The sequence below is a fragment of the Syngnathoides biaculeatus genome, chromosome 5 (assembly GCF_019802595.1).
Source record: "Syngnathoides biaculeatus isolate LvHL_M chromosome 5, ASM1980259v1, whole genome shotgun sequence".
Lineage (NCBI taxonomy): Eukaryota > Metazoa > Chordata > Actinopteri > Syngnathiformes > Syngnathidae > Syngnathoides > Syngnathoides biaculeatus.
In genome coordinates, this window is record NC_084644.1 from 10671902 (window position 1) to 10698058 (window position 26157).

General features: G+C 40.9%; 1 protein-coding gene and 1 long non-coding RNA gene across 2 annotated transcripts in view; one reads left to right on the top strand and one right to left on the bottom strand.

Annotated features, from left to right (window-relative positions):
• LOC133500962 (uncharacterized) overlaps positions 1-2634 on the top strand; it is a 31696-nt gene extending 29062 nt beyond the window's left edge. Inside the window, exon 6 of the long non-coding RNA XR_009795056.1 lies at positions 2416-2634. This is a non-coding gene — a long non-coding RNA (uncharacterized LOC133500962). The remainder of the gene's footprint in view (positions 1-2415) is intronic.
• A 1439-nt stretch (positions 2635-4073) lies between these two features.
• Positions 4074-23275, bottom strand: tlr18 (toll-like receptor 18). The gene is made up of 8 exons (XM_061818865.1): positions 22061-23275; positions 14986-15977; positions 12952-14134; positions 11344-11748; positions 9734-9906; positions 6243-6277; positions 4519-4679; positions 4074-4265 (listed from the first exon to the last, which is right to left on the bottom strand). Exons 2-8 carry the CDS (start codon positions 15972-15974, stop codon positions 4116-4118), a joined length of 3096 nt encoding a protein of 1031 aa, XP_061674849.1. The 5' UTR covers positions 15975-15977; positions 22061-23275; the 3' UTR covers positions 4074-4115.
• Positions 23276-26157: the final 2882 nt, after the last annotated feature.

Consider the following 26157-nt stretch of genomic DNA (forward strand, 5'->3'; position numbering starts at 1 on the left):
GTGGGAAGAAACCGGAGTGCCCGGAGGAAACCTACGCAGGCACGGGGAGAACATGCCAACTCCACACAGGAGAGTCCGGGATTTAATCCGGGTCCTCAGAACTGTGAGGCCACCGTGCCGCCTACCCCAAAACATGCAACATTAATTGGACACTCTAAGTTGTCCCTCGGTGCGATTGTGAGTGCGGCTGTTTTTCTCCATGTTTCCTGCGATTGGCTGGCAATCAGTTAATGGTGTACCCCGCTTCCCGCACGTTGACAACTGGATATTCTCCAGCACTCCCGCGACCCTCGTGATGATAAGCGGCAAAGAAAATGGATGGATGGATGGATGGATGGATGACAGAAAGACACATCTTTTAATTTGAAAACTTTTTCATTGTCAGATGGGGGGGGGGGGAAAGCATGTACCAGCAAATTTTTATTTAAAAATCTAAATTTAATTTTGGATACTTTTTTGTTTTTAGTTGAAAAATCCATTACCAAATACCAAATATATTGTTGTATTATATTATATTATATTATAATTATATTGTTTCTCTCAATGTGCCCTGCGATTGGGTGGCAACCAGTTCAGGGTGTACCCCGCCTCCTGCCCGTTGACAGCTGGGATAAGCACCAGCACTCCCCCAACCCTAGTGAGGATAAGCGGCTAAGAAGATGGCTGGATGCTATTATTGTATGTGAGGCTATTTGTGCCATTAATTTCGGTCGTCAGAAGAGGGAGATATTGCACAAAATGGCGCCCCACCGAGATTAATGAATTACAGGGAATCCTCGGTCTACGACTGAGATCCGTTCCTACAGTAGCGACATAACTCGAATTTCGACTGAAGTCGGATTCCACCATTAAAGTCAGAATTTACATCAAAATACTTTGTATAAAAAAAAGAAATACTTTGAAATTAACAAGATGATGTACTTAGCATGACTGCTGAGAGGTGGATGGAGAAGAAGAAGGGGAGGCTGTTAGCCTTTACAAAGAAACCTGGTCCTCGATCCTCTCCATCTCGACTAGGATCAAAGAACCTTGTTTTGTGATCATTGTATCCGACACAGGAACGGAACCCTTCACATGTGCTAAAATATACAGGCTTTGTCTTTAATAATTGTCACCACGGTCGACCGACTGAAGCCTTGGTGGTCTTGCTGTCTCTCCGTTCTCCAATCTTTGTATGATCTTGAGCTTTGTTTCCATGGTCACGGATTTTCTTTTGGCTGCAGAAGCATTGCTAAAAGACACAGCTTTCTTCTTCGGGGCCATAATGTCTAAAAAGAAGGGCAAAAAATGGAAGATACTCCTGGCGCACAAAAACGGACCAGCATTAGCCAGACAAAATGGCGGACGGGGGACAGGCCCATAAAGGCAAAACGTCTGAGGTCGAGATCGTCTTAATCCGAGGACTCACTGTATTTTCTTTAATTCCTCCTCCACAAGTGCCATTTTTTTAAAACCAGAATTCCCGTTTAGGTTTTTCTTTAAATTTTTAAAGAAAATTCCAATAGTATTGTGAGCTTTATTAAGAAAAATATTCCAATTAAGCTCGAACAGTTGATAACTTGAAAATGATGCTGACTGCCATTTGCCCTGTTGAGGAAAATCCCTCCCCAACAACAGACATTTTGTTTCATCTCATAGCAAATTGATATCACAATAACAGTGACAGACAGAAATAAAGTCCAGTTTCTGATCCTCACTCTACAACAGACCAAATGAGATCATAACGAACATAGAATACATTTATAAGCGTCAAAGTCACGGTGATCTAGTGACATTTTTGACCTCCAAGGCGGATAAATGCAAACTTTAATGTGAAGGGCAGAGCGTAAGAGGCTCTCATATTAACGATAATGATGGACTGCTTTAGGTTCTCCTGGTGAAGGAGTCCAGCTGCCGGCTGAGGAAACAGGAAGGAGGTAGAAACCTGCGATAAGAAGTCAATGTTGTCTTACGTTTGGGATTAGCGTTCACCCCTCGGGAGAAGGTTAATGGTGAACACCAGCAGCGCGCATTCCTCCGAGGCGGACTTGGACGGAGCCTCACCTGTGTTTGGGGTTGGTGCGGTTCTTTTTGCCGTCCTGCGAGGGGGATTTGCATTTGGGCGCAGAGCAAACGGGACCCTCGGATAAGGGAGGTGCGAGGTAAACATTGACCCGAACGCTATCGCTAGCTTGTCCGCGTCCCATCTTTCACGGCCAGGGGAAAAGTGTGCAAACAGCTCGGATGTGCTGATAACTCTCTTTCACTCAGAGTTTCGTCTGATAAGGGGAACGGCCCGACGGACCCATCGAGTTTTACTGTTTTTCTTACACAGCTGAGAAATTAAAAAACATTTTTGGATGCTTCTTTGTACACGTGTCTGACATTGACTCATGACCAGTCCAGTCTTTTTTTGTTTGTCCATTTTTTTTTTAGCTCACCTGAGCTACTCTCATCCCACATACTGACACAATGGCGACTCTGGATTTCGTTACTATGACGACAGCACCTGAGTTGCGACTTGAGCGGCTTCTACTTGGGGAAACGGGTCATTCCAGACTGTAGGGGAAAAAGTGTAATCGTAATGACATTAAAAATATTTTCAATAGTGGAGGCAGCACTTTGTGCACTTTTTCAATAAGTGTACTAGGTGAGTATGCGCACACATCTCAAAAACAAATACTGTATAAAGAATGTTGCTAATCAGGCCCAAATGCTAATGGCTAATGCTCAGCCGTGCATTGCTTTGCTTTCAGTGTTTTAGACAGTGGAGTGTGGCCGTTGCTTAAAAATAAATCAGGATCTTCACTTGGCCCAGTTTCTAAGTCGTGGGGAGAGAAATTTAGTGTCATGGTGGGTATTATCCAAATTAGCTCAATTGTGACTTGACAAAGACTCCATTTGTACTACTAAAGCTGTTAAGTCTAGTAGTCAAACAAATTGTTGATTTATTTTTTAAATAAATTTGTTTTAAATGTGCCGTAAAACACATTAACTTTATTCACTCTTCGTCAACTGTGTACACACTTTGGAGCGGCATCTGGGTATTGAACCTGCGGGGCAATTTCCTGTCAGTGTGGTCACCATGCCACCCTGTTTTTGCCATTTGAGACAGAGCTTGGCGCCATGTTAACAAACAATATTTGTGACGTGTCACGTGGGACATCATCCGAGACGCCAGGCTGCAGTGCTGGCAAATGCATCGGGAGGAACTTCTTTCTTTTGGGGGGGGGGGGGGGTCCGCAGTGTGTATGAATGCACAAAAACCGACTCGGTCATCTTGAAGTCTTTGTCGTCATCTGCTGGCCAGTTGCTGTACTGAATCCCCGAATCCAGAGTTAAAGCAGAGAAACATTCATTCATTAACAAGATTTATATAATTATAGGGGTAACACAAGGCTTTATGGATTTGGGGAGTGGGGGGGGGGCACAGCAGTGTCGTGGGGTCGGGTATGTGGTTTTAAAAAAAATAATTTTTTAAACCTAAATCTTTTTTGGAGGTTGGTCAAGAACAATTTTAGGGGGCTTAGACCAATCAAACCAAAATTAATTCAAAATCATTTTGTGAAAATTTTAGGGCACTGGTGTCAAACTCAAGGTCCGGGGGCCAGATCCGGCCCGCTGCATGATTTTATGTGGCCCGCAGAGGCAAAATGTGTATCAACTTTCATGATTTTTGTTAAAATCTGTTCCAAAATTTAAAATTGTCATGTCATACATGAGTTATTACAAGCATTTATGTTAGCAAACAATAGTTGGAAAACCCAATACCCTTGATTTCTGACTCCAAAATTAGTTCATTAATTAAATGAGAGATTTTTATGGGGGACTGAAACCCCACCTAAAAAAAGATATGACACTACTGTATAGTGCTATTCATTTTAGTATATTGTCATTCTTCTCATTTTCTCTTCTTGCTATTATTCTGAAGCAGGTTTTTTTGGTCATTTTGGGCTCATGTTCTCATTTGAATTTGTCACTTTTGATTCTCATTGTAGTTATTGTGTTCTAGTATTACTACTACTACTACTGTTCCCCTCAGATACTTATCACTCCAACTTTTTCCACCCATAAAGTCCAGGAGAAGCATGACAAAAAATTAAATGAAGCATTTTTATTAGACATTCATATTTATTTCAGTTCTTGCAGGAGCCTTCAAAGAACTCGTTGCAAGCCACGGTGAGCGCCGCCACCAGAACCACAAACTCCTGAAAGTCCAGCTGCTGGTCGCCGTTCTCGTCCAAGTCCGTCATGATCTTGTCGACGGCGGCCGCGTCGCTGCAGCCCTTTTAACGGAAGAATTGACAAAAGTACTCAACACGCTGCACTTTAGTACGAGTACAGACGCTTGTGGTTGGCAAAATTAGACCTACTTTTAAACTCTTGTACTGAGAGACAACGTGGTGAAGTACAAAAATTTTTTTTTTATACCATATGATAACGTGACAGCTGCATAATCTACTTAAGTACAGTAATAATATTGTACTTCATATCAACTGCGTCACGAAGAATGTGATTCAAAAACGTCTTCCCACGTACGGCCATGAAGTCCGTGAGCTCCTCCTGCAGCAGCGTCTTGAGCTCGGCTTTGCTCAGCTTGTGCTTGTCGCCCTCTTTGGCCGAGTACGAGTGGAAGACGGTGATGAGGCCCTCGATGGCCTTTTCCAGCTGACGATTCATTTTGTCGACGTGCTCGGTGCCTGCAACACAATTTGACAAAACATTCAGCGCAAACTTGAAGCTGCTGATGCCATTTTCATTAACTGCATCCCAAAGCGTCTCCATTAAGCTTTACATATTAAAAGACGGGTACTACAAAACCGGTGTGCCTTTGCCACGCTATGCTAGGATGCATTCAGGAGAGGGGGTGGGCATGAGATGTCACTTATAAAATTGTTTCCAAGTGAGTGTCAGGTCATGTGCAAATTTCACAGCCGTGGCCCAACTGTCTGCCATTCCCTTTCCCACAGGTGCCCCCCTGCCTCTGACCCTTCTTCCAAAATTGGGAGGTTCCCACAGTCGAGAGAATTTATACCAGTGAGTATTGCTGTATACTTTGTATATGTTGCTGCTCCATATCTGTAAAAATAGTAGATTATAGCGGCTATGCTAATTTCCATTAGCCCCATTTTTCATGTTAGCATCTAGCTTGTGGTCTTTCATTAGGCAAAATTAAACGGTGTGGTTGAACATTTTGGGGTTTAAACAAAACATTTCATTCTCTTTGCAGTAAACCTCAAGTGACTGACAGACGGCTGAAGCAAGCACGCTGTGCCTCTTATTTGCCCAGCGGTGCAAAAAATTCTTTTCATTTATTTTCTCAAAGTGATGCTATATCATAGCCTCTCATTCTTTGGAAAAGTAAGAACAGACACAAAGTAAGTGTTTAATTTTGGCTTTATTGTACTTATATTGCTTTCACTGTGTCATGGGATTTTTCGAGGATTATTTGTATTGATTTTTCCACCCAAAATTACTGCAAACCTTTGTAGCAGTAAGTTCGAGCCAGGAGGAAAGAATGCTTTAAAGACACTGTCCAAAATTCATGAACATATGTCAAACAACAACATAAGAAGATGTCATAAAAGAAGCCAATGTGCAAGCACAAATGTCTAGTTGGTCAACGAAGCATTGTTAGCTAGTTGAAGATAGCATATTACCGCTCTTTGGGGAAATATGGCATGCAGAAGTGGTTTAGGAGAAGGATATAGCTGACGGCCATAACTGACAGCCACAGTGCACACAAAAAGGCTAAAGCCAAGGCCAGCCAGCTGTTAGCATGTCATTTGATCGCAGGCCAGGCTTCCCTTTTCAAAGGCACGCATTCAGGTACAGGGAATCTATACCTGTAATGTGTGGATGGCGATGTAAGTGGACAAAAATAACACCTGCACTTTATTTGCAGGTACCTCTACTGATTGTTGGTAATGCATTTTATGCATGAAGCTTTATAATACAAATAGTACAATAAATTTGGCCACAACTTCCTGGATTTTCTCTATTGTGGGGTGGTTTGGAACCTCACAAAGGATAAGTGACGATATAAAAAAAACGATGTATATAATCTTTACCCCAGATTTTCACCTATCATGGGTTTATCTGGAATGTACACCCTGCAACCAGCATGGGTTCACCGTATTCCCTTTCCGCACAGGCACCATCCAGCCTCTGAAACCGGGGAATTTCTAAAGGTGGCCATTCACTCCCCCGCCCCATTCCGTGTCGGTACCTTTCACACAGAATCCAATGAAGTGGAATATTACCGCGACTGCATGCTTTCACACAGCAACACAGCATCCTGCAATCAGAATGACATGACGTCAGCGCCACCATCTGATGCCGCATACAATTGTCGAACGGCGACAGTTGTTTCCAGGTGAATGTCCGGTGTTAAACGTCAAAACCCAGCCCTGACTTTCCGCCGTTCGCTTTCATACTGGCGCCATACTAACTCTTATGTTTCCGGTGAAAGAAGCACAAGGAAGAAGACGGCGAAAAAACAGTATCTGTGCAGATATTGTACACCTGTACTCGTACTACGAAAAAACAATGCTCTGATGCTAGGACTACAAGGTCGGACCTCTCGTCAGCATGTTGAGTGAAGGGAAGCAAGGAATGGTATGATAAAGTATCACTTCAGTTGTCATGTGACACATTCTATAACTGAAAAGCCTCGTCCTACAGGCTCCCTTTGGATGTGTAGCAAGACAAAAGATATGCAGGTGCATTTTAAAATGCCAGAAACAACAAGTTGCCACTGTAAAGTGTTGTTTAAATTTACCCTAAATTGAAAACTTGTGTTTTTGAACAATGAGTAAAATAACATTGCATCATAATTTCATTCGAACTTGTACTCAAACTGTCAAGGGGGTAAAAAAACAAAAAAAACTGTCGGGGAATTATACTTCTCGTAGCAACAGCAACATGTTCTATCCTAGACATTTGCTCCAACGGTTGGCACCGAGGGACACCCGAGAATCTGCAACGTGGGTGGTGGTGGCGGGGAGTCGTATCACCTCAGCATAAGACACTGGGTGAAAAAAAAAAAAAAGTGACACCCATGCTGAGCACATTACACCCCCCCCCTCCTCAGCCCCCAAAAAGATTTTTATCCACATTCGGATCCCTACATATTTCATGACGTGCACGACAGTGGTGGCAATTACCGTACTGGACTGGAGTACTTTGCAAATCAATAGATTTTTACTCCTGAGGTTTGAAAATATATCCTCACTTTCTACTTTTCCAAAATAGGCTTGTTAATTATCAATTGGTGAAAAAATTGTGAGGAAGGTCATGTTAATCTCAGTTGAAATCCTGATTGGATTGGGGTGAATGGGGGGGGGGGGGGAGTATAAACAACAGCGTCAACAGATGAACAAAATATGAATCAGCGTGACTTTTTTTTTTTTTTTAGAAAATATTCTGATGCCAGTTCCACAAATGGTTTGTGATACATTGTCTAAAGTCAGCCTAAAACCACCTGCTGTTCAAATCTAACCTGAACATATGCAGTTGTGTTATAATCTTGACATTTTCTTGATTCAGAATATTGTGATTTCTCCTAATGTATTCTGTGAATTTTTCCTTTGTGGGTGGATGTGAGGGGGGGTAAAGGGAAAGGATTCTCAGAGTGTTGTACTACTATGCCTGTGTATACTGTATTGTCAGTCATCCAGGTCATGGTAATCTGCAAAAGCGGAATCAGTATAAACTGTCCCACTGCCATCCCCCCGCCACGTTAACAGTGATACAACCTTTGTGGAATACTGTAGTACTAAGTTGTACGCAAAAGCCTCTAGTGATGCATTGGACAGACAAATCAAGTGCAGTTTCATTTTTACATTTTTAACTTCAGTACAAGTTATTTACATTTACTGTTTTTCCAATGGATTTAAGTATAATTTTTAATTGAATGTTAGTCTCTTTTTTTCCACGTGGCACAGTGGATCAGCTGGTAAAGAGTTGGCCTCGCACTTCTGAGGTCACGGGTTCAATCCCGGACCCGCCGATGTGGAGTTTTTATGTTCTAGCTGTGCTTGTGTGGGTTTCCTCCCACATCCCAGAAATATGCAACATTAATTGGAGACTCTAAATTGCCCCGAGGTGTGATTGTCAGTGCGACTGTTTGTCTCCATGTGCCCTGCGATTGGGTGGAAACTAGTTCAGGGAGTACCCCACCTCCTGCCCGTTGACAGCTGGGATAGGTTCGTCATTCCCAACGACCCTTGTTAGGATAAGTGGCTAAGAAAATCCATGGATGGATAGATCTTTTTTCACCTATATCTAAACATAAATATTGAAACTCCATATTTTTACAGTGGATTAGGATATAAAATATACATTTTAGGAATATATCTGCACTGTTTTTTTTAATGTTATTTTTGCACATAGAGTTAAGTAATTTTCGAGATTCGAGATACTTTGTTTAAAAATTCAAAAATCACTCAACTCGGGAATTGCAGTGATGCTGTATTTGAGAACTGCGTGCCTTTGAAGCAAATAATTTGGGATTTAGTGCGCATGAGTACATTTCACAGTGGGAACAATTTTATCACTTACACCTCTGAGACAATACTAGATAGGGTATTTTTCCCTTCTCAGTTTGAAACCTACGTACGTTAGAAGGGAAACTATTGTGTGCAAAATAAAATACATTTCAGTTTATGCACATTTACCTTTACACAAAGGAAAGTGACATTTTTATTTAAAAAAAAAACTCAATTAATCTTAAATTGTACGTGAGAAATATCTGAAACAAGTGTTAAAAAAACATGGCTGAGGAAAAGACAAAAAAAGAAAAGGCAAAGCAACCTCCCCTTTTAAATAAGAGTTGAAGCAGTTGTACTACTCTACAAGAATCTTTTTTTTTTTTTTGCCCATGTATCTGTGACTCTAGTTAACTGAACAATCTGAGAAAACTCAAATTTGTTATTTGGATTGTCAAAATGCAAACCCCTTTTCCCGTCACTGACAGCCGTAAACGAAAGCAAAACAGGTGCAAAGTTCGACACCACCCCGGTGTTGACGTCATCGAGTTATCCATTTGGCCATCTCTCTGGATGAAAGCACCGGTTGAATTGATGCAGATTTATCTGTCACATGGCTAATGTGGCCATTTTGTGGTATGGCTGTGAAACATGCTTGCGTTTCAATTAAGGATGAGCTGGTGGTGTAAAATATTCACTTCATTTGTACGGAAATAATTTAGGTGGAAAAGTAATTCTGTGAAATTTAAAAAAATAAACTGCAGGTTTTCAAACTTATCACAACTACAAAAAGGGTAAATGGGTAATGGTTTTATGTTTTAAAACTGGTCAGAGGTCCCCAAAAACTATTGAGCACAAATACTTTCCATGGAAAAATTCACATAGTTTCAGTGGGAATCAGGCATACAAATGGCAGATTTTTGCAGATTATTTCTCCAGAGTTCATCCAACAACTTTTAGAATAGACTTGGAGCAAAGCCATTTTCCACCTGATACAAGATGTCATCTCATACACCACCAACCTTCAACACTAATAGGTATAAAAGTTGAACATGTAAATGTACAATTCCTATAGCGATGATGCCCATGGGTTTTCAACTTTTTGTAGATTAAGTGATCCTATCCCCCAAACATTTGACAACTGCCTAAAAGCACAAACCTGTCGTTAAAACATGCTTTAATGCACGCTCTGCAAATGCTGTGAAATCTATGAAAAAGACCATTTTGTTAAAAGGTTTTCAAATAAGAAAATGACACCAACTCACCTGACCACGAAATGAGCAAACTCAACTGCATCCAGCTGGCATCGCTTCTCTTGTGAGCTGCGCTCACCTGATCCTGATTGCGCTCGAGTGGTAACGGCGACCTCTCTGGCCAACAATGGTATAGCAGCAAAGCGGCGTGGATGAGAGTAAAGGAAAATACTCATTTGACGGCACTCAGTGGAGTGTTTTGTTTATTTTTATTAATTTTTTTGGGGGAGGGGGGTGTCTCGTTTGCGAGTGGAGACGGACCTGCGTTAGAGTGAGAACATTTTCCATCAAATCTGAACATAAATATGACAAGTATTGAGCCAGTAATTTAGCTGCACCACGAGGCCACGAGAACCATGCTAAGTGTTAGCAAAATCTTTGTTTTGTTGAAAATTTGAGAATGTTTGAACGGGAGTGGACTATGTTTTGAGACAATGAAATAACTGCCTCACAGGGACAAAGTTTTCTTAGTATGAAATTATGGAAAATATTCCTGGGGGATTCCATTCGTGTAAAAGTGTAGTAAAAAGTCTGCGGGTTGCAACTTTTCTGTTGTGAGTCTGTTTGAATGTCATACACTTAATAGATGTATGAATTAAAATCATTTTTTATTTTAAAAAAGACAGTATAAAATAATGAATGTCCAGCATTTTACAGATATTCATAGATCACGGGATGCGCTTGTAATTCAGTGAGGGACAGCTTAAAAATGTCTAAGATTCTATACACAATACTTCAACTAGAACAAAGAGAACAAGATGCTTATCCTCACAAGGGTCGCAGGTGCAATTTTATCTGAATTAGTAGGCTGCCAAAGCATTTGTTTGATATCCATACTGGCTGTCATGTACTTATTCAGTATCCTTGATATTCATCTTAAGGTCCATGTACTACTTGGGTCACTGCGCTAATTAGTAAAAAGCTTTGGCATACACGGAGAACAGCTTCATGTTAAATAGTTAACATCCTGCACTTCAGTTGTAGGACTAGTAGTGCGGTGATGACAAGTGCACAGTTTTGGCTAACTAGTGATATGTAGTTGTAGGCAGTCCAGCACAGGTCTGTATCTCAACCCCCGGGGGAGGGGGGGCTAGATCTGCTGTGTGGCTCTCTAAGCAATTAAAGTGTCTTCACTTTCAATTTTTTTTAAATTAACATCACGTGAACGATAGTTGTGCACGTAATGTTATTTTCCATGACTTCAGATTTCAGATGAATTGTTAACAATATGTACCAGTCAATTGCTGAGATAATTGTGTGTAAATGGAATAATATGGTATGGTGACATTTGCTGTATGTAGTTTTCACAGTCATAGGGGACCTCTGGGGGAAAACATGACTGGTGGCCCGTGACAAAAATGAGATTGACATGCTTGCAACAACATAAAAAAGGTTATTCGTAAGACGGTGGTTCTGCTGTTACACTGTGAGAACAAAGAGTGTACAAGTGCATAGACCTTGAGCTGAAAATTAATGATATCGAATGAATGCTCAAATGACTTTCCATACTGGCGCCTTAACACCAAGTGCACCGCGGGGGTCGGGTGCTTTCAGCGTCCAGGTATCGCGTTCACGTGGGCCCTTTTGTGTCCTGACGTTTAGGTTTACCAAGGACCTCACACCACTGCAGCGATTTGTCTTCCGTTGAGCACTCCAACATTAACGTCCTCCGCTTCTCCATTAGAATATCCCTCTTTTGGACCTTTGCTCCCCTTGAGCGATTGGCCCGCCACGGAGGAGTTCGTTCTCCGGATGCTGTGCCTGGTGGGTTTGCCCAGAACACTCCTCAGCTGGGCCCAGAAGAAGGCCTGCTGGTTGGCCTGCTGAGGCCACTCCAGGTAAGTTTTGGTGCTCAGCATCTTCTTCAACTTGCAGTACTTGCTGGGCAGGGTGCCCGGGTCAATGGGCTCCTTCACAACCAGGATAACGTCGCTGAACGTCTTGCCCATGGCTCGCTGCTGAGCAAAGTACAGCTCGTAGTTGCACCACTCACTGTTGACAAAGTGCCGCGACAGCACAAATATGACCTGAACAAGGAAACAAGTGGAAAAAAAGAAGTTTATAATCCATGAAAGCTTTGTTTCCTGTTCTTTAAAGCAGACTTATTAATGAATGTTGCACACTAAAATACAATTGGGCCTTTAGATATGAGTTTAATTTGTATCTGACAACATTTTGTCAGATCATCTTTCCCATTGGATTGGATGGAAATGCTGTTATTCTTTTCAAGCTTGCTTCCAAAAACAATTAAAAAAAAAAGGGTTTTTTTTTTTTTCGGTGAAGAAAATTGCACTTTCTAAAAAGAAAAAATTCAACAAATTAACTTATATGAAATACTTTGTGCATTCTGATTAATTGAATGATTCTTCTTCTAGTGTACGGAAGTTGGCCATTGGGGAGGGAGACAAGCAAATAACTACTCTGACTCTATAGAGTTTCTTTCGGCTTGTCCCGTTAAGGGTCGCCACAGCGTGACATCTCAGACGAACGCTCATATTTGTCTGGCACAGTTTTTACGCCGGATGCCCTTCCTGACGCAGCCCCTCTTGGGGAGCGTTGGCCCCAGTGAGATACAAACTCACGACCCCTTGTTTACCAAACCAATGCTCTGACCACTGAGCTGCAGTACGAAGCCTAACTACTCTTGACTCTATAAACTACTGTAATATTTCTTTTTCTGACAGGATAAAGATTCAAGAGTATTCCTGTGAGTATGCATAGTGCACCATTTAAAGTATCCGTTTTAAGAATTTTGTCTCAAATCAGAGTTGCCCAGAGTGCCACCTTCTTATTCCTTTTCTGTGAAGTCACTACAGCCCATGAGACCATGTATCAAGACGTAAATGTACTATACTGTACTTTGGTGATGTTATTTCTGCACCTTTCCGGTTTCTTTCTCCTTCAGTTGGCACCCTGAGATGTAAGCCTAAACCTCATCAAAACCACTACAGTATGACATATTCGACAAAGCACATCGAGCAACTTGATAACTTAAATACTTGAAGACGTGTGACTTGTTATCCCAGTTCAAAAGTGTTGGGGTGAAAAACGTAATCTGCTACCTAACTTTCTCAACACCAACAACTATAGTTTATCTCAAACTTCCCAATTGGCACTGCTATGAGGACAGCAAAGGCCACTTCCCCAAAAGTTGTTTAGCCAACAACAATTTTCCTCACAGTGACAGGCACCGCATCCTTTGGTTGTTTTGCACTGCAACATTGTGGTACCTTGTGACTGCTTTCGATGTTGTCAATGATGTTGTCTATGATCCAGCGTCCTGGCATGAAGTCCCTTTCGTGGATGCACAGTCGGTAGGAATTCCGATTGTTTTCCAGACACGGCAGCAGCTGTTCCCTCACCCATTCGGCGTCCCAGTGGCTGTAGGAAATGAAAGCGTGATAGGCGAAAGGTCCGGCCTCTCCGGCGGCTCGCTCCTTGTGCGCTCTGTATTTAGCCCTGATGATCTGATAGGTGGCCTTGGTGTACCACGGCAAGTCAAAAATGTAGCAGATGAACATCAGGACCAGGATGACTGCCGTGGTTGTCGCAACACTGATTATTATGACCAATCTCACATCGCACGCCACCTCGCTGGGGAAATACTGGGATATGACTGTGTTAAGAAAGGGCTCTGGGTGGTAGCACTTGTAATTCTGAGGCCAGTCTGTCAGGTTGATCTGCTTTTTGGTCTTGGTGTCTTCAATGAAAGCATGAAGCTCGCAAGTACAGTGGTACGGATTGTTCCCGGCCCTTAAGTGGGAGAGTCCAGGCATATGCTGGAACGATTCCTTACTGATGAGACCAAAGGAGTTCCCATCCAAAGCCAGCCTGTGCAGGGATGGACTTTCCCATTTGGATGGGATGAATTTGATTTTGTTGTCGCTCAGAATCAGCTCCTTCAGATTGGTAGCCTTCTCGAAATATGCAACATTTATTTGGTCCAGGTTGCATGAGGAAAGGTCCAAGTAGTGCACTGTGGTGGGCAGACAACCGACGGCTTCTGTGGTGAATTGATTGTGGTGAGCAATCATCCTGATTATGTTTTCTTGCCAGACGCAACCTTGGCTGGTTTCGGTGGATCCCAACTTGTTGTGACTCAAGTCCAACACTTGCAGCTGCTGGAAGTGCCTGGTCAATGCTGACAAGTCTCTCAAGCTGGTCAGCTCATTGGTGCTCAAGTTAAAGGTTTGAAGGATGGACATGGAGCCCCTATACTCGCACAGCTGGTTGAAAATGTATTTATCCTGCAGGCGGTTGTTGGAAACATCCAGGATCTCCACACCGTCCAACTCAACCCAGGCATCGCAAGGGACCGTGTTGAAGTATACATAGCTAATGGACAGCTGTTTGATCTTGCTGAACCAGGTGAACCGCCAGTCAAAGCGCAGAATGTCAGGATTGCTGATGTACCTGAAAGCAAAGCAAAGCAAATTTATTTATACAGCTCATTTCATACACAGGGTAACTCAATGTGCTTTACACGATTAAAAGCATTTAAAAACCCTTTATTTTGGTCAAAACCTGACCTGCAGCATTCTGAATGAGCTGCAGTTGTTTAATCCTCTTTTTAGGGAGTCCAGTCAGAAGACCATTAGAATAGTCAAATCTACTCGAGATAAAGGCATGAATGAGCTTCTCCTGGGCATATGCAAGCCTTTACTCTGGATATGTGCTTTAGATGGTAGAAGGCAGTTTTAGTATTTGATTTGATATGACTGTTGAAAGTCAGGTTGGTTTATTCCAACACAAAGGTGGCGGACTTGAGCTTTGTTTTTTATAGAGTAATTTTTCCCAAAAATTTAAATTTGCAGGTGTTGCCTTATTTAAAATGCTATTACAGGTACTTTCTGTTAACTACGTTTCACTGAGTAACAAAAAGTCCAGATCATAGTTTATAACGCTGTCATTAATCAACATTTATTTATGGCCTAGTGACCTGATATTGAAAATAGCTAGTATCATAGAAATAACTGGAGACAAAGGGTTGATGAATTTACATTTAATCTTCCCTAGGTTTGTAGTTCTACTTTTTTTGTGCCTCATTTCTTTGACCAACTTTCTGTCCCTTGTAATTACAGGTATAAAAAATAATCCTGATCTCCATAAGGGGTCTGACATTCTCGAAATGACCCTATCTATCTCAAAATTTGACTTGTGACATAAAACAAAAAATTGACCAGATGATGGCTTGTAATGCAAAGAGTTGGGGACCTGTAAGTCAAGGTACTAGTTTTAACTGTTAAATAAACAGGACACCTTACCAGAGATCCAGATGCTCCAGGTTCAGGTCTGTGATGCTGGATTTCGTGCCGCTGTCTATGAATGTTGGCGAGCGCGCAAAGTCTATATACTGGAATCGAACCCTTTTGATGGGGGCAACTTGAAGGCTGGTCAGCACCATCCTCAGGAGGTTCTCATTAAACTTTCCTCTGTGGAAGACTAACTGGTGGGCTGTGATTTTCTCTAAACCTTGGAAGATGTCCTCTTCTCCCGTGTAGTATGTGAATCCGAATAGGTTGCGAAACTGGATGCCGGTGAAGGTCTTGTTGGCGAGGTCTTTCAGCATATGAAGAAGAGTGCCTGGCCGCTGGTCGATGGCCATGTCGAAGCCCATGTTGTCAGTTTTGATCATCCGTAAGCTCCCTGGCTCATAGTAACTCAAATTGGAGGAGCATTTGATCGAAAAAAACCGTAACGTGATGTTCTTTAATGGATGAAAGTCTTCCTTCTTAAGACCCTCCACGAGATCACCCCCCATAGAGAGAACTTCCAGCTGGCTCAACCTGGAAAACCTCTCGGATAATGTAGCATGCTTGTAAAGGTTGTTGGACATGTAAAGATACTTCAAGTTGGACAGAGACGTTAGCACCGAGGCAGGAATCTCCCGGAGGGAGTTGTTGAAAATGTTGAGATGCTCCAGCAGGCTGTTGTTCCTGAATGCGTTGCTGTCGATGTGCGAGATGTTATTGAAATCCAGTTTAAGCACACGGAGGCGAGGAAAGTGCAAGAAGTCCTCCGAACCGATTGCTTGGAGTTTATTGTAGGACAGGTCGATGTCCTCCAGCGTGGGTGGAAAACCTCTCCATGGAACGGTCTCCAGCTGCCTGCCCAGGCAGTCCACTTTGCGGCCTGCGTTGGAGATGTAACAGGGTACCTCTTCCTTAGGGCCGGTTGGGGTTGATGGGCTCTGGGTTGGTGACGTCCACCCTCCGTTGAAGACATCACTGAGTAAGATGAAGGTCAGCAACATTTTCTGTTGACAAAAAAAAAAAGCAACAAATATTAAAGGATTCAGCGCCAATTATCAGACTCTCACACCCCGATTTTTACTCATTCCCTGCCAGCCTTCACAGTTAACATAGATATTTGATTCTAAAGCGGAATTCATTTAAAATGGCAGCTTCAAACATAAACTTCCTGTTCATTTTCATGCATAGGTCTTTTTTGTGCATCCTGTTGTGGTAGACATCTCCACACGATCTTAAGTACAACTGGTACTGAAGGCTGAACCTTTTAGGGTGCATTACTGAGTGCGTTTTGAGTCGCTATGTTTATGGGCCTGAAAATGCAATATATCAATCCAAAAATTGGTCAGTTTTCTGGCATGTTGAGGGTCCCAAAAATGCTACTCATTCATTTTAACATCAGTTCTATGATGGCCTGTACGTGGTGCTCGGGACCTAACGATACATGTGAATTGAAACCTTTTTTTTCCGTCACTGGTAAGAGAATTCACCACACTGTCTTACTAGTCTTGTTCTTTGCACTATTAGTACAACGTTTGTCTTCCAAGTACAACATTAATGTAAGGTCGTATGAGCATTTATTTGATGCGTGTGATGTCAAATAAACTACAACAGTATTGATATCCTTGATATTAGTTTAAGGTCCATGTTACTAGAACTTTCTGTTCCCTTTGGTAGGAGAGCTTTAGCATACGAGCAGGACAACAACATGTTACTAATGAGGCAAAACTAGGTACTAGTTGTAGTCCATGTACTATTATGCTCTTTGTCCTGAATCTTAGAACAACTGGTGCACAAGTGTGTCTTACAGGTGATGTTTTTTCCCCCAATATGAGAGCAGCTTTTGGCCTCCTAGCGCTAAAGCTGGACATCAAGAATATGAAATAAATGCCCAAATGGCTTTTAGATCCAAGCAGTTTGACCATGTCGTTTTACTAGTGTGCCCTAGTTTTACTAGTGCGCTGAATTGTCTTCGTGACAACAGAGCTTACGAGTTCGTCGACCTGCAGTTGGCTATCAGGGATATTGAATAAATCCTCAAGTTGCTTTCCATACAGCGCCACCTAGTTGACTATCAGGACAATTGATAATTCAACAGAACAGAATAAAAATTCCATCCATCCATTCATTTTCTTTGCCGCTTACCCTCACAAGGGTCGCGGGGAGTGCTGGAGCCTATCCCACCTGTCAACGAGCAGGAGGCGGGATACACCCTGAACTGGTTGCCAGCCGACCGCAGGGCACATGGAGACAAACAGCCACATTCACAATCACACCTAGGGGCAATTTAGAGTGTCTAATTAATGTTGCATGTTTTTGGGATGTGGGAGGAAACCGGAGTGCCTGAAGAAAACCCGAGCAGGGACAGGGAGAACATGCATAATCCAGACAGGCAGGGCCGGGATTGAACCCGGGACCTCAGAACTGTGAGGCCAACGCTTTACCAGCTGCGTCACCATCCCGCCCCAGAATAGAAATTGTTTACTTTATTGCACATTATATTTACAAGAAACGTGATTTGAACCATTATTTAAATCATAATCCACGTTTGAAAATACTGGCACTTTCTGTCATAAAATAGAAGAGCATCTATTTGTTCTATCTGTCTTTATATATGGCTGGCATAGATAGATGAACAAAATAACTTTTATTATTGTAAATAAATAATATTTCAACCAATGAAGTCATACCAGAAAAGTCCTCACAGCACACTGGTTGGGAATCACTGATCTAAAGCACAAAACATTCATGAAAATCTCGTGGTCTGCTCCATTTTTACACCTGTTGCTAATTGCGTAGGAGATGAAGAACAGAACGGCCACCATCGCTGTGCGCAATCTGTTTAAACGTGCAATTTAACCCTTGCTATTTGTTGTCGTCATAAATTAAGACCAAAATGTCTGTTGGGGGGGGGGTCATCAGGTGGGATTCAGAGATTAAGTCTTGACTAGCCTCTGTTGATGATTGTTTTATTATGTATTTACTCGGTTGATTTTGAGCCACCTTGAGTTGCTATGGTAACTTGGCCCGTACACACGGCCTGTTGGCTGAGCTCTTGTAGATTTCTGTCCGACCGCGTTCTATTTTTACGTATCTCGCCTGTGGGTTTGAATAAAATTCATTTCAGTGGAATATTTTTGTAATCTTTGGTCAACCAGCATACAAGCACTGTACCTCATATACTTATCAAGCATAAAAGCACTTGATGTACGTTAGTTTGGAAGGTTAAAAGTACTTAATATGGTACATGTATATTAATCTTAAAGCTACCTGGCATATTGTGGTCAGTAAACTTCAAATTACTTCATGTACTTCAGATGGTAAACTGCATCATATTAATGTAGTTAGAATGTTTAAAACAATTTTATATAGAGTACAATTAAAACTTTACATACTGTAGTTATTCATATCCTTAAAGGAGAGGTTTGCTTCATTTTTTAAATTTATATTTTGTATTTTTTAGGAAACGGTGCAACAGAGTTAAGAACAACCTTAAGACAAATCTTAAAACTAAACTTGATATGCTGATGTTAAGTTTAAAACTGCACATTCAGATCATTTGTTTGATGTAAATGGCATTATAAATAAAAATGTATTAAAACGCCACATACTGCTTGCAATGTTAAAATTACTTGATATACTATTATTACTATTATATTAGTAAGCTTCAAAGTATTTTAAATTTAATTTGTAATTTTAAAGGTACTTTATAAACTGTATTAGGAAATTTCAAGGTCCACGATCGCATTAGATTATGTGGGATTTAGTACTTCCTGTGAGACTTGGAACTTCCCTCGGTTAGCCGGCTATATGATGTTAAAGGTCCTTAATTTTGTCAACGTTTGTATCATTGTCAACTTCAAACTACTAAAGAATCTTCAGAGCTGTCGCCAGGTTACCTACCAGACTCTTCAGATGATTCAAAGACTTTGTTGATCCATTGCTTGAAATTTGTTTCTTGTTGATCAACTGGAGAAATGTAAAGCCATTTGGAATGGAACATGCAGTATGTGTAGTGATGTTCCACTACTGGTTTTATAATTATATTGATACTTTTGACAAAGGAAAATGATTTCCTGTCTGGAGAAGAATCCGTATTTTGTCTCTTTGGGGCGGGTTTGCTATTAACCTCCACGGCAGTGGCGGGAAGACTGAGTCATGTGGAGGAAGTTTTTATGCATGCACACTTTCCTTCCCATCTTATCAGTTGAAGGAATAGTCATGATTTTTCTGAGTGACACATTACTGCACCTCAATCACGAGACCTGTGGCTTGTGAGAAACTAGGAGTACAAACTTATTCTTTTGCTGACGTGGACAGCGGCTAGATACCAGGTCGTCAAGTTCAAATAGGTGGAAAAGTCTCCTCGGCGGGTTATTTCCATTTGAACACACGACCATTAATAAACTTGCATCTGTGAACATACCCACAAAACAAAATCACTCCATTGAAAAATTGCATGTTTTTGGACCGATGACCATTTTTGTGCTTTTTCTGTTAAAAAAAAAAAGGTGGTAAACTTCTCGAGATGAAAACTAGTAGATGTTACAGGCAGTAATTAGTTATGGTTATTGTTTCGTTATTTTTAGCATGCTTTGATAGAGAATAGGAAGCACTTATTTCTCATCTGTAAAGAAAAAAAAAATCTTAAGATCTGTGGAGGTAAATGGTAGAGAAAATAGATAATAACCAAGATTGTTTGTTGTCGGGAAAAATTAAGCAAATCCCAGAAGGGAAATAATGGGTGGGAATATGTGTTGTACGTTCCACACTTTTTTTAATAAACAGTTTTACCCCTCCCAAACATTCTCAACACATTTAAGCTTCTTTAAAAACACTTTTTTTCTTATTCCCTACTGCCTGTTGTCACTCACACGCAAATCTTCAAATAAGTGGCAAAATGTGCTTGCTCTGCTTCAAGCTGTTCTTAATCCCAGCAGAAATGTATTGAAAAACTAACAAAAAAAGAGAAATGTATAATTGAAAAATTACATGCTCAACTAAACCACAGGTGTCAAACTCAAGGCCCGGGGGCCAGATCCGGCCCACCACATGATTTTATGTGGTCCGCGAAGGAAAATCATCTGTGTGAACTTCCGTGATTCTTGTGAAAATCTGTGGTCATATAGCATTAATGATAAGATTGAGATGTAAGCATTTTTGTGTTACCAAACATGAACGATGGTTAAAAAACCCCGTTACCCTTGATTTCTGATTTCAAAAACTAGTTCACAAATTTCGTGTGTTAATAGGACGAGGCCATTGAAGATTTTTATGGTTTTGATAGCGGCCCTCTGAGGGAAACTTTAACTCCAATGTGGCCCACGACAAAAATGAGTTTGACACCGCTGAACTTAACCATATGATTTAATAATATGCTTACAAATACCTCCTGAAATAGTTACCAGCCAATCGCAGCGCACATAAAAACAAACAGCCATTTAGCAATTTACAGTGTCCAATGAATGCACGTTTTGGAGATACGGGATGAAACCGGAGTGCGCGGAGAAAACCCACACAGGCACGGGGAGAACATGCAAGGTCCGCACAGAACAGTGAGGCCAATGGTCTAACCAGTCGTCCACTTTTCGCCCTTACAAATAGCTATACTGAAAAATACCATATATTGGTCAGAGCAACTTAATGTTTCAATGTTTTGGTACTTTTAAACCTTCAAACCATAAATTAGTTGGGGAACTTGTCTCCCTCTTCTTCTTACTTTTTAAATACTCACATCTTTGTTGTCGTATTCTTTCAGATGCATCACTGAGTTACAAGGAAACCTGTGCCTAAACATCACTTAGGAACTGACAGCATCTTGTTGCTTTTGGGCTGCTAACATCTTTAGCACCATCTATACGCAGACGTGGGCTTGCATCACAGTGTCAGTGGATGCCATTACGATAGCTGCTGCCAAACATCCTCAATCCCGTAGCAGCAATAGAGTTAAAGCTGCATGTTGTGCTACAGTTAGCAATTATCTTCTCTTGACATTTATCACAGTTTTATTTTGGGCCTGGAGAGTTAGTAATGGATGTTGCTCAATCCTTATTTGGCCACGTGTCGGAAAGAATGCTTGATGAATAGATCTGAATTTGTCGCAACCTTTAATTCCTTTAGAAATCCACTTTGAGCACCAACTAGCAAGGTAACCAGAATAATATGGAGCCAGTACACTGCCATTACGTTTTGCCTTTTTAGAAAAAAAATACACTGAAGACGATTCTATTAAAAAAATAAAAATAAGACGACATCAATTCGAAAATTGTTGTGTCTGTGTTTGGGTAGTTTTATTTATTATCCTTTTTTCCAATATATAATGTCATTTTCTTACTTTCTTTTTAAATGGCAATGTTCATGTCAAATATTGTTTCAATGTTGCCGTTTTTCCAATTTCAATGTCCTGGTTTTCACAAATTTTTGATAGTATTTTGCTCTGAAAATGTATTTTCTTAGTCACACACACGCACACACACACACACACACACACACATATACTATATATATATATATATATATATATATCTAAAAACATAAAAAATAATATTAATATATATAAAGGGTATAATATATAACAATAATATAAATGCTAACATAATATAACCAATTATATATATCGCAATATAAATATCAATATCAAATAATATAAAAACAATAATATATAAAGGGCACAATATATAATAATAATATAAATACTAATATCAAATAATATAAAAATGGTTTATATATATATAAATATTATGTGTGTGTGCGCACCAATACCAAATATTATTTTAACATCTTCAACGTATTTGTAAAGCACTTTGAATCACCTTGTTGATGAATTGTGCTCTACAAATACAGTTTCCTTGCGTCGCCTTAACATCAGTTACTGTACGTTCATCAAATAAATACAGCACAACGTGTAAAAAGGCATCAGAATGTGCATTCAAACATTTTCAGATTATTTTGAAGTACTTCGCAGCAACTGATCAACTCTACCCTGAACCACAGCCGCATCCATTCCGACAGCAGCAACACGAGCCTATGATGTTTGTTGTCGATCGGCTTACAGTAATTGTGGTCTCACATGAAAGTGTTTTCAACTCACCTTCGTCAGAAGTGTTTTCAAATGCTTCCTCCTCCTCCTCTTCGTCAGCGTGACTGAATGTTGGTACTCAGGCAGTGTGTCAGACGTGTTTGTATTGACCAAGAATGCTTAAAGTCTCCCTCCTCCATGTGTGTGTCCGTATTGTGTGTGCGCTGTTCAGGAATGTGGAACGGCCTCCAGAACTTTTTTTTTTTTTTTCCCCCTCCTCTCTGTTGACATTACACATACAACTTGAAAGTGAAACTAGCTCCTTGTGGCACAAACCTTTGCTTTATATTCAGGACTTCCTATTGATTTGATTTTTGGACTGTAGTCATCACAAAACCATGTCTTCTTGACAGCGTTTGAAATGAAACATTTAGCTTGGTGAGGAAAAGGATCGCTCATTTGACAATATAGGAAAGTTTTGAATAAACCTTTAATCTAAAATTCCTGTTTCTACATCAGCACAATGGAGAGTAGTACCATGTAACAATTATACACATAGTTTTGACATCAGGCAATGATACAGAAGATGTGAATGTGAACAGCACTGTACAGTACAGTACAGTCAGCGCCATTGCATGTGGCAGAAACATGACACGTGTCACATATGAGTAAAAACTTCAACAGTAAAGTGACATCTATAGTGTACATAAAAATACACAGAGTACTACACACATCGTGATGGACAAGCATAAGCAGCAACATTGTCTATACTGACCGCAGTATACAGTACATGACTCAGCAAAATTCTATTTATTGGAAATACAGTACCATTGTCATTGAAAAGCAGCGACATTAATATTAATATAAGTGTTATAAAGCTCCTTTGTGCTCTTCCCTCCACGTGTTTTGGCTTCATGTCCTCTTGTGCTTTATTTTTCTTTCCACTAGTTCATTTCCAAACTGGGGGAAAAATACTTGGAGTGGTCATTTCATATTGACGTAGGCCTCCTGTTTTGACTACTACAGGTTAATTTTCCATGGTGCCCTCTGATTCATTCCCCCCATGTAAGTGACACATTTGTCTGGTTTCTTGTTTTGACATACAGCTCATCTTATCTTAATCAGTCTTGAATCGTGACCGCAAGACTTGTGTGGGCTTTTGTCCTCACCTTTGTACCATAATTAACTTTTCCTTTGCCAGAGTACATGTGTAGAAAGGCACTTTGCTGTTTGTGAATTGCCGCCATACACGAGATAACCGAAGCAGCATTGGCGTCGTCAATATGGTCACTATGCATCTGCTCATATCTGACAAGAAACTTTGAGATTTCAAGTCAAGCGGTTAATGGTGTTAATCCGAGCCCTTGTTACATTTCTTAATGAATGTACGGTATCGGTTCTGGGATCAAATATTTGGCGGCAGGTATCGAGTGAAAGGTTGGGTGTGAACCATTAACAAGCAGTACGAAAGGGCAACGTGTTCCGGTCTGTGATGTCTGACCTTCATTGGCCTTTTCTTCGAAGCTGGTTCAATTTAGATAAGGTCTTATGATAAGATAAATGTACTGGAAAAGAAGATCTGGGTAGTATGCCCTTTAAAATGAACTCTCTTATTCAAATGTTCTCACCAAAATCAAATTTCCAATTTTAAGTGATTTATTTCTACGTTGGTCATTTGTTGTTGTGATTCATCTTTTGATTTTTTTGGGGGGGTAGTATTGTTTTAGACTAACACGGGTGGACAACTTCAAATATTTAGGGTCAACAATACAGAGCAGATGGTGAGTGTGGTAAGGAAGTGAAGAAACGGGTCCAAGCGGGGTTGGAACAGCTGGCGGAAGGTGTCTGGTGTTCTATGTGACAGAAGAGTCTCTGCTAGGATGAAGGGCAAAGTTTACAAAACAGTGGTGAGGCCGGCCATGATGTACGGATTAGAGACGGTGGCACTGAAGAACAACAGGAAGCTGAACTGGAGGTGGCAGAAATGAAGATATTTAGGTGAGCAGGATGGATAGGATTGGAAATGAGCTCATTAGAGGGACAGCCAAAGTTGGATGTTTTGGAGACAAGATTCGAGAGAGCAGACTTCGATGGTTTGGAAATGTTCAGAGGCGAGAGAGTGAGTATATTGGTAGAAGGATGCTGAGGATGGAGCTCCCAGGCAAAAGAGCGAGAGGAAGACCAAAGAGAAGGTTTATGGGTGTGGTGAGGGAGGACATGAGGGCAGTTGGGGTTAGAGAGGAAGATGCAGGAGAGAGGCTAAAATGGCAAAAGATGACACGCTGTGGCGACCCCTAACGGGACAAGCCGAAAGAAAAAGAAGAAGAAGATTGTTTTGGACTTCCAGGCCACTGTAGAGGGTGTTCACAACTGGCCCAACTGCATGCTAAATCATCCAGTGGAATGGCCATTACACCCGGCAGGTAGAACGTGCTGGTCCCTTACGTGGCTGGTTCATCAAAGAGGGGGTAAAACAAGATTTTTTTTTTTTCACATTACATTCCGACGCATTTCAAATCCTGGTTCACCCCGAGGACAAAATCCCTACAGGCAAACTAAGCAATGTTATGTATGCAGTGCCGTGTACTAAGAGTTCCAGTGACTTCTACATTGGACCGCCCGAAACAGAGGATGTTTGGGCAGCCACATATCGTCTCCTTTAACGATACCCAGAAACTTCTTTCCGAAAATGGTCGTCTGATTCCACAGAAATCGTGGTCAATGTTTTTTTTTTGTTTTGTTTTTTTTTTTTTTTTTTGTCGGCCAACAGGCATGCGAACAACCGGTCGGTATGCAAACAAACCTGCGACAACAACAACAACCCTATTGTGACAACCTCCAGGTGACACACCCAACAGAGACAAATAGAAAGAGTCCACGTCTACAATTTAGGACTTAAGAACCCTTTTTGATTAAGGAGCAAACATTTTTAGAAAGAAGAAGAGTCCAGCCACCTCGATTGATGATTCTTGATTACAGAAGGCTTTTGTCTGTCTGCGATATACGCAGTTATCCAATGTAAAAGATTTATATGGTGCTTATTGAGGCAGGTCGGAGTCTCATTACCAGGATTCGGATTCAACCCATTGCGGGAAGTGTTGAGGACTCTCTTGTCTTGACAGGCCTAAATTTCAATCTAGCATAATTGGGCTGGATTGGCTGGATTCTTGCCAGGAGATGGCGATGGAGAACCCCGTTATCCTGACAGGCAGCTACTTGAAGGCTGCGACCATTTTGTGACCTTACACGTTGTCACATGGTCCTGCATCCTGTAATGTTCACTGTGGCGTGGCAGCCATCTTCCTTTTGAGAAAACATTGACGCGTAACCTTTCAAGATTAAAATGTAACTTCATGCATCTTGCAAAACAAACAGAAGGAAACAATGTGCCCTTTTAAAGATTCTAAATTCTTTCATGTTGATTAAGAATCGGGAAAGATGGGGCAAATGTCAGTTCCAATTTTTTTCTCATTAAAATGTACATGTATGCTAATGTTAAAAACTTAAGGGCCACTTACAAATGGGCTTATTTACTTCAAGAAAATTCTAATAAAGATACGAAATTAATCCGAAATAGTCCACAACAGTGATTCACAACTAGTGTGATATGAGAAATGATTAACCGTGCCCCAGGAAATAATCCAATTTGACTTAATAGGCCTGAACATGGATATATTCCAGACTAGTTATGTATCTTTGTTCAACTATCTTATGCTATTGATTTACAGTAAATGCTTTTCCACGAGTTGGCAGAAAGTAAATAACCTTTGTATCCACTGTATGTGTGTGTCTAATATATACATACTGTTCACCTGTTAAATATGGGAAAAAAAATACTAAAGGTGATAAAGTTGCAATTTTCATGTGATTCACAGTTTTGTACACACAGCAAGGTAATATCAAATAAAGAGTGTGCCCTTTTGTTTCTAGTAATTTTATTAGTTTTCACCTCATGTCAAGTTAACACGTCAATAAGGATTTTTTTTTTTACATTAATATCTATTGTACCAGATTACCTTTTAAAAAATAATGGCATTGTTGATATAGCATGAATATTATGAGTACCGTAATAAGAGTTTGACACAAAAAACAAGACACAATGTTGGCGGGCACACATCATGGTACATTACTCAAGACCTCAGAGCAACACAACAGCAAGCCACTTGCCC

Bases quoted from the DNA above. Each gene is read 5' to 3' on its own strand.
- tlr18 (XM_061818865.1), bottom strand. From the start codon at position 15,974: ATGTTGCTGACCTTCATCTTACTCAGTGATGTCTTCAACGGAGGGTGG. The intron at 9,907-11,343 runs GTGTGAGGTCCT...CACTCCACTGAG, and splicing joins GAAGACAAATCGCTGCAGTG to TGCCGTCAAATGAGTATTTT. The intron at 4,266-4,518 runs GTACGTGGGAAG...TTCCGTTAAAAG, and splicing joins AGCTCACGGACTTCATGGCC to GGCTGCAGCGACGCGGCCGC.